General features: G+C 52.3%; 1 protein-coding gene across 1 annotated transcript; it reads left to right on the top strand.

Moving 5' to 3' along the window:
- Positions 1–510: 510 nt before the first annotated feature.
- NEUROG3 (neurogenin 3) lies at positions 511–1,841 on the top strand. Its single transcript, XM_090279455.1, has 2 exons — positions 511–703; positions 871–1,841. Exon 2 carries the CDS (start codon positions 872–874, stop codon positions 1,508–1,510), a length of 639 nt encoding a protein of 212 aa, XP_090135581.1. The 5' UTR covers positions 511–703; position 871; the 3' UTR covers positions 1,511–1,841.
- Positions 1,842–7,665: the final 5,824 nt, after the last annotated feature.

Below are 7,665 nucleotides of genomic sequence, written 5' to 3'. Positions count from 1 at the left end.
CGGTACTCAGGACACCCGGCTCCTTGTTCTATCTCTTGCTGTGTGTGATCTGAGGCAAGCCGCCTCCCTCTCTGAGCCTAAACTTCCCCCGTGTAACGCACGGAGATTGACCTACTCGAAAGGCTTCGAGGCCTTTCCAAGCCCCCTTTAGGGTACCAAGAGGGGCTCTGGACAGGTGCCAAGGAAGCGTAGGCGCTGGGAAAGCGGTCTGGAACCGCCAGACGCGAGCCAGACAAGGCTCTTCTCACTGGGCGAGGTTCTTTGAGGAACTGAGAGTTGCTGGGACAGAGCCCGCGGGGAGAAAGCAAACAGAGCAGCGCTCCCCTCCCCCTTAGTCCGGAATCCAGCTGTGCCCCGCGGGGGAGGAGCGGGCTCGCGTGGCGCGGCCCCCGGGTCGCGGCGCTGATAGGCCGGCGGCGCGGGCAGCAGCAGGACAGGCACGCTCCTGGCCCCGGCAGAGCAGATAAAGCGTGCCGAGGAGCACACGACTCGCAGCTCAGGAAACCCGCCTGGTCTTGCAGGCGCGCCAAGAGGGAGCAACAGAAGCCCAGGCACCCTTCGCGCTTCTCTTGTTAATGACTGTGGGAACTCCTAGGCGGCGGCGCGAGAAGCTCAGCTGAACTTGGCGTAATCGAAGGCCAGATCAGCTCACCGCAGTGCTCAAAGCCCACCGCTCTCCACTCTTTTGCGTTACAAGAACAAGGTAACACCTGGAAGCCGCAGAGCGGCATTCGAAGGGGAAAGGGGGTCCCTCTGATCAGTCGGGGGTGGCTCTTTTTCATTTTTATTTTTTTCCCACCTGGCTCCGTGATGGGGAACTGCGCCCGGGTTACCGACCCACGTTTACCCATACCTCTTACCCCTCCGCAGGATGGCACCTCATCCCTCGGGTACGCCCGCTGTGCAAGTGACCCACGAGCCGGAGCAGCCCTTCCCGGTCTCCTCCAACGAGGAACTGACCTGCATCGTGTCCGCTTCGCCGAACCCCACTCGCGTGCCAGGTGGCTGCGTCGAGGCGGAAGGAAGCGGCTGCCGAGGGGCCGCCAGGAAGCTCCGGGCGCGGCGTGGGGGACGAAGTCGGCCCAAGAGTGAATTGGCTCTGAGCAAACAGCGACGGAGCCGACGCAAGAAGGCCAACGACCGCGAGCGCAATCGGATGCACAACCTCAACTCCGCACTAGACGCGCTGCGCGGCGTCCTGCCCACCTTCCCAGATGACGCGAAGCTCACCAAGATCGAGACGTTGCGTTTCGCCCACAACTACATCTGGGCGCTGACTCAGACGCTGCGCATAGCAGACCACAGCCTCTACGGGCTGGAGCCGGCCTGCGAGGAGACGCGCAGCCTGAACGGCGGCTCCCCGAGAGACTGGGGTTCCCTCTCCTCCCCAGTCTCCCAGGCGGGCAGCCTGAGTCCTGCCGCCTCGCTGGAGGAGCGCCCCGGGCTGCAGGCTTCTGCCTCCCCTGCCTGCCTGCGCCCAGGCGCCCTGGTTTTTTCAGACTTTCTATGATGGTCCGTCGGCCGCTGGGCGGTGGGTCCTGGGAGAGAGGGAGGAGGCTGTCCAGGATGTGGCGGCGGTGGCCTTCACACGGACTTGCTCCTTCTGCCTCTCGTTCTCTGACCCATGGTGTGCCCAGGTGCCAGTGAGGGTGGCCGGTCAGTTCAGTCTCTCGTCCTCTGGGCAGCGCCAACTGCTATATTCTACCGCTGCCCGCCCAAGTGGGCATTGAAGGCTGCGCGCGTTTTAGGCCCCCTCCCGGCAGCCAGCCCAAAATCTCGTGCAAAAATGACGAGAACGGTAGCACTACACAGCGGAAGATGCTCCCCCACTGCCGCCACCCTACCCTCACTCAATTTGTCTATTAGCCTGACGATCATCTGCCTCTTAGCCCTCCTCCCACAATGTGATTTAATCCAACACTTGGTCTCTGAGCGTTTGCTCACCTCACCCAGCGTCTCTTCTCCACAGACGCTGCTGAACTCCAACTCGACTCCCTATCAAGTTCCGGGTTTGGGGCCGCTCCACTCTGCCTTAATCCACTAAGGGGATATTTTGCCTTCTCCTCTTGCACTTTTCTGAGCCATTGCCAGGCCGGAGACCCAACTGTGAACTGATCTCACAGCCCCCCTGGGAAGACACCCCCAACTTCCCCCCACCTCCACCTCCCTGTGACCTGGAGAGCCTGAGAACCCCTGTCTTTTTTTTTTAAATCAATTTGTAAATTATATGATATCTTTTGAAATGAATTTTGCTACGGTAAATTATATGGTCCCGCCCCCTGTTTTACACGTACTATTTATTGATGAGATTTCAAAGAGGGAATAGTCTATATTTTGTACATATGATTGTTTAAGGACTGGTGAATGAGCTTTTAAGCCAATAAAAAAGGAACCTCTAGAAGTCTGAGCAAGGTGTCTGGATTGTGCAGAGGGGAGAGCAGCAGCCTCTTCAGCAGGGGTTGGGGATGGGGTGTGCCTCTGTCCAAAGAGAGGAATGAGACTTTCTGGGGGTCTGGGGCCCTTCCTCTGGCCTGGGCTGAGGCTGTGTCACTGGGCTGGAACCTAGGCAGACTGAGTTTGGGAAGGCAAGCCAGGTATACATGCTTGGAAAGTAAGAGCTGGAAGGCTTTGGTCCAGAGCTCTAGTTTTATTTATGGGTCAGCAACTTGTCTTACTACAAACAGTGGTCTAGAAAAATGCCAAGCCTCCAACTAGGGCTATTCACTGGCACTGCTGGCCCTTTCCCCAATGCCACTAGTTTGAATTTAGTTGCCTTTGGGAAAAAAGAGGGACTAATAAATAACCTACCGCAGAATCAGAGCCCTCGGAAATGCCACCGGTGGACTGGGCATCCCAGGGATTTTTCCAAACTGCTTAAAGTCCTAGCGCATCTTCTCAGTGCATTGTACGCACCCAACACTGGAGAGGCAGCACAGCAACTCAGTGGACCTGAGAGGCGGGGATTAGAGAAGGTGAAGCATCTGGCTAGAATTTCTGGCACCCCCGCACATCTAGCAGCCTTGATTGCCAACTTATCAAGAGGTTATTCAAGGTTTCCAGCTACTGGTACTTGATTACCCCCAAGGCAGAATAGGATTGGTACCCGGTGGTGACTGAAATTTGTCTCCGGGGTGCTGGTGGAATGCAGCTACTTGGGTCTTGGCAATCCCAGGACCTCTGGAAAGTAGGCATGAGCTCAAAGAAGCCGCCGAGTCAGCTTGGCAAATGGCAACAAGAAAATGGAGGGCTTGCACTCTACCCTGTGAGTTGAACTCATGTCCTTCTTGGATTGGTCCTAAGTGCCTAGGGAAGAAAAGGGCCAGTGTCAGTAGGATGCAGCACGGTCAGAGGCCTCCAGACGGTAGGTTGCTTTCCTGAGCCTTAGAGTGCGCAAAGGTGGCGGCTTTGCAGGGGTTAATGGCTCTTGCATTCTCTCTCCCTCTCTCTCTCCCATCCTGCCTCTGTTTAAAACAACTTTCCCTCTCTCCTCTACTCCTAGGTCCCTAAAGGTAGCTCGCAGGAAATATGCCTCAGCTATCAAGGACTGGATTTAGGGCGCGAAGGGTGACACAGCAAACAAACTAATGGGAGGTGTTTTGTTTCACAGCTTTATCTGGGGAGAGAAGATTAATGGGTTATTGGTGACCTCTGCAGCAGCCAACTTTCCACCTGGGGCACCCTGATGTGGTGGTGGTGGGGAACAGGTGTCTGCAGCTCCAGCTGCACAGACCAGGCCAGTGCCTGCTGCTTGCTGGGATTTGGGGGAGGATTGTAGACAGACATAAAAAGCAGAAAGGTCCATCTCTGTCCTCCGGGGACAGTAGCAAGTATATTGACAAAATAATTCAAGGCCAAAAAGTATTGGTGCTGGTTGGAGGTATAAGCCACAGCCACAGTGGGACTGTGACCTGGGGCTTGATTGAAGGTTGGCCAGGGAAAGTGGTATTTGGGCCAGGACTATGGGTTTGGAGAGGAAGCCCTCAAGCAGGAAGATCACTTTTCCTGTGAAAGGCTGTGGGAAGTAGTGTTCAAATAGGCACACATGCCCTTGGTACATACTAAGCCCTGAAGCTGGAAGTGTCTATTGGCACTGTGTTCCAGCTGAAGACGCCCACTCCCCCCCTCCCTCCTATTTTTAAAGGTGCTCATTAAGGAGCTATTAGTCACCCAGTGCACACGGATTGGTCCTCCCACCAATGAATTAAAAAGAAAATAACAATTTAACCAACTCCAGTGCTGGTCTGCCACTTTGGGTTGGAGGCAGATTTGACCCCAGAGTTGCCAAGTCAGGAGGAGGCCCCGAAGTAAGGTTTAGGGATTGGTTGAATCACTGCAAAGTTTAGGGCTCCTATGCCCAAGAAGAGCTCCATCAATCGTTGATGTGAGAAACTTCCTCCAAAGGCCTCCTAAGAGCACTTCTGTGAGTTTCTCACAAAAATAACCCAGCATCACTACCACGCCCCACGCCCTGAGGGCATTTGTCGTTTAGCCGCTTTTAAAATCAGTCAGGCTGCTCCAGCACTTGTCTGCCCAGCCTCCTTCGATCTGAGGCCGTCGCCTGCGCCCCAGGTCCCTGAAACCCGGACAGGGTCCCAAGCGGGGGCAGGAAAGACGCTCGGGTGGAACAATTCTTCCCCCTCTTCTGCCTTTGTCTGAGCCCAAGCCTGGCTTTCCGAAAAACAGCACATGAATCTTGCGTCACCCCCCTCCCCGCCCCGCGTGCATCCCACCCAAAACCGCCCCGCCGTCCGCGCAAACAAGCAGGTAGATTTATGGTGCCCTTCCCCCATCCCATCCCGCCCCCAAGCCGGCCTCCGTTGGAGGACAAAGCCTCCCGGGGCCATTGGAATGCTAATGTCTGGGAGCCTAGGCGCTGGGCTGGAACAAAGGCAGGCGGGGTCCCGGGCGCACGCGACCCCACAGGCGCACTCTGCCCCTCCTCTCCCCTACAGGCCGCTCTGCCCGGCTTTGTGACCTTGGACAAGTCTCTGAACCTCATCTAATTCAGTTGAAAACTTCCGTACTGCCCTATCACTGGATTTCTGGGCACCTAAGAGAAGGTTGTGCTTGCGGTGTTCAGAGTTACAGCTCCCCACGACTCGAAGAGGTGAAAAGACCCTCTGGATCTGGCACTGGGGACAGCATGGGGAAGGTGGTCAGGGATATTTCGGCTGAGAATGTGACACAGAATAAGCACTAATTATATTATAATTACATTTTCACATTCATGTAATTAATATTCTCTGCTCTGTTTCTTCCCACCACCACCCCCTTTAAAAAATAGCTGCAGACAGTGCTCAAGAAAAGTGGTGGGGGAACAATCGCTAACCTTACCTGTCAGCTATGCCTCAAAGGAGCAAGAGAAACCTGTGGAAAACGTGAGGTTGGACGCTTCTTATTTCAGGTACCCTCTTACAGCAAGGAAAAGTGGTCACACCCATGGAAACAGAGGTTTAGAGCTCTCCTCTGTGCCGAGTCCGTCTGTAGTTGTTTGTGCTTTGTCTCGAGCCATGTCCTTAAGCTCTTGTAGAGCCAAGAGGCTCCTTTGCTCTTTGGCTGAGCCACCCACCTCCATCCCCGACCCCTGGTGAGGTTCCAGGCTCCTGTCTGTCCCCGCTGCTTCTGTGATGCGAGGGCCAAGGCAGACGGAGGGAGTGCTTGCCTGGCTAACCAGTCTGGCTGCACGGAGGTCCTGAAACAGTGCGGCGCGCCTCTGACCATGGTGCTGAAATAACTGTGTTGTCTCCGAGAGAGCCAGGAGCATAGAAATGTAACGTTCCCAATATGGAAAACCACCTATCAAGCCCCTGTAATCACACTTTTAGGCCAGAGTCCCTAGGGAGATCCCTGTGGACATGTAGACCAAGAAGACTGTCCAGTTTCCTTGGTGTGGTGGAGAAAGCATGCACTCTGTTACTACTGTGTGACCCCAGAAATGCCCCTTTCTCTCTGGTTTTTAATTGAACCCCTTTGCCTGTCTAATGCTGTTTTTATTACCTGTTAAGTTGATTAAGTGTGCTTGTTTTTAGTTCGGGTTAAGCTGCCTTAAATGGTAATTATTATCAGCATCTTCATTTGTCTCAAATTCTTCTCATTCTCCAAAATTTCTGTTAGGGGATGGGAGGAAGGGGTACTTTTGTAGGAATTTGAATCTCTCATGCACCCCTGTGCCATTCAACCTGGCACAAAGGCCAAAGGCCACCCACCCCTTCCTGGAGACCCTCCCTAGGGTTCCTGGGTTCCAGGATTATATGTCCAAATGTCCTTTAGGCACCCCAAATGAGACATGTCTAAAATGGAATTCCTTTTCCCTAACCCCAAACTAATGCTGCCTCCTGTTCCTGATCTCATTAAGCAGCATCACCTAGTCATCTGTATTAGAAATTTGAGGTTCTTCTTGACTTTCCTCTCTCACTACCCAAATCCAATGAACCCTTAAGCCTTGCTGATATGTCCTCCCTATTTCTGGAAGTTCACCTCCCCTTTACCTCCTTTCTACCACTATCCTAGTTCAGACTCTTATTGCTCTCATGGAGAGACCACCTAGATGATCTCCATACCTCTAATCTTGACACTGCTCCCTGTACTCTCCATGCTGAAGGCAGAGCACCCATCTAACATGCAAACATGCCATTGTTCCTCTACAGTTTAAAACCTTCAAGTGGTTTCCAATCATTGCCCATGTTCCAGTAGGGAAGGACGGTCTAATGTGAGCTGTCAAGTGATATGAATCTGGGTTCAATTCCTAGCTGATTCACTATTAAGTACAACCACGAACAAGTTTCTTAACCTCTCAGTTTCTTCATCTGTGAAGTGGAAATAATAATACTATTTCAAGTTTAGGTTAGAGTAAAGCCAGGCTGCTGTGACAGCCTCATCAATAATTCAATTTATGGTGAGCATCCCAGGTGGGTGGGTAGCTCTGTTCCATGACATCATTCAGGGTCCTTGTCATCCACAGGGTCAAGGCTGCAATGCCATGGGCCCTGACCAGTGGAAATGGGAAATGGAGGAGCCTCACCCTCAGTCTTAAAGCTTAGACCCAGAAGTAGCACATGTCACTTCTGCTCACATTCCACAGGAAGAGCATGATCACCTGGTCTCACCTAACAGGAAGAGGGGCTATGTGTCTAGAAAGAAGTAAAGAATGAGAAAGAAAAGGAGAGAGGCAGACATAGGAATGATGTGGCCACAATCCAAGAGACTACCTCCTGCATCCACCAGAAACTGGAATAAGCAAGGTAAGATTCTCCTCGAGAACCTTAAGAGCAAGTGTGGCCATGCTGACACCTTGATCTTGGAATTCTGGCCTCCAGAACTGTGAGAAAAATTTCTGTTGTTGTAAGCCAACAAGTTTGTGGTAAACCATTATGGCAGTCACAGGACACTCATACAATGCTTCATCACAGCATTTGGGTGCTGAAAACAAACCATATATATAGCAGAAATACAATAGATAAATGCTCTGCGGTAAAGTTATACAGTGAAACACCTACCAAAATATAAATGAATAAACTATATGTAATACAGCATGCATGAATTTTAAAGACATAATGTTGAATGAAAGAACCAAAATACAGAAGAATACATAAATTGTACTTTAATTTATATAAAGTTTAAAAACAGACTTCCAGCCAAGACGAAGGTGTAGGCAGACACACTTTG

Source organism: Furipterus horrens, unplaced genomic scaffold, assembly GCF_987537825.1.
Source record: "Furipterus horrens unplaced genomic scaffold, mFurHor1.1.pri manual_scaffold_5, whole genome shotgun sequence".
NCBI lineage: Eukaryota > Metazoa > Chordata > Mammalia > Chiroptera > Furipteridae > Furipterus > Furipterus horrens.
Note: the sequence above shows the minus strand (reverse complement) of the source record. Positions and strands in the feature narration are given on the sequence as shown.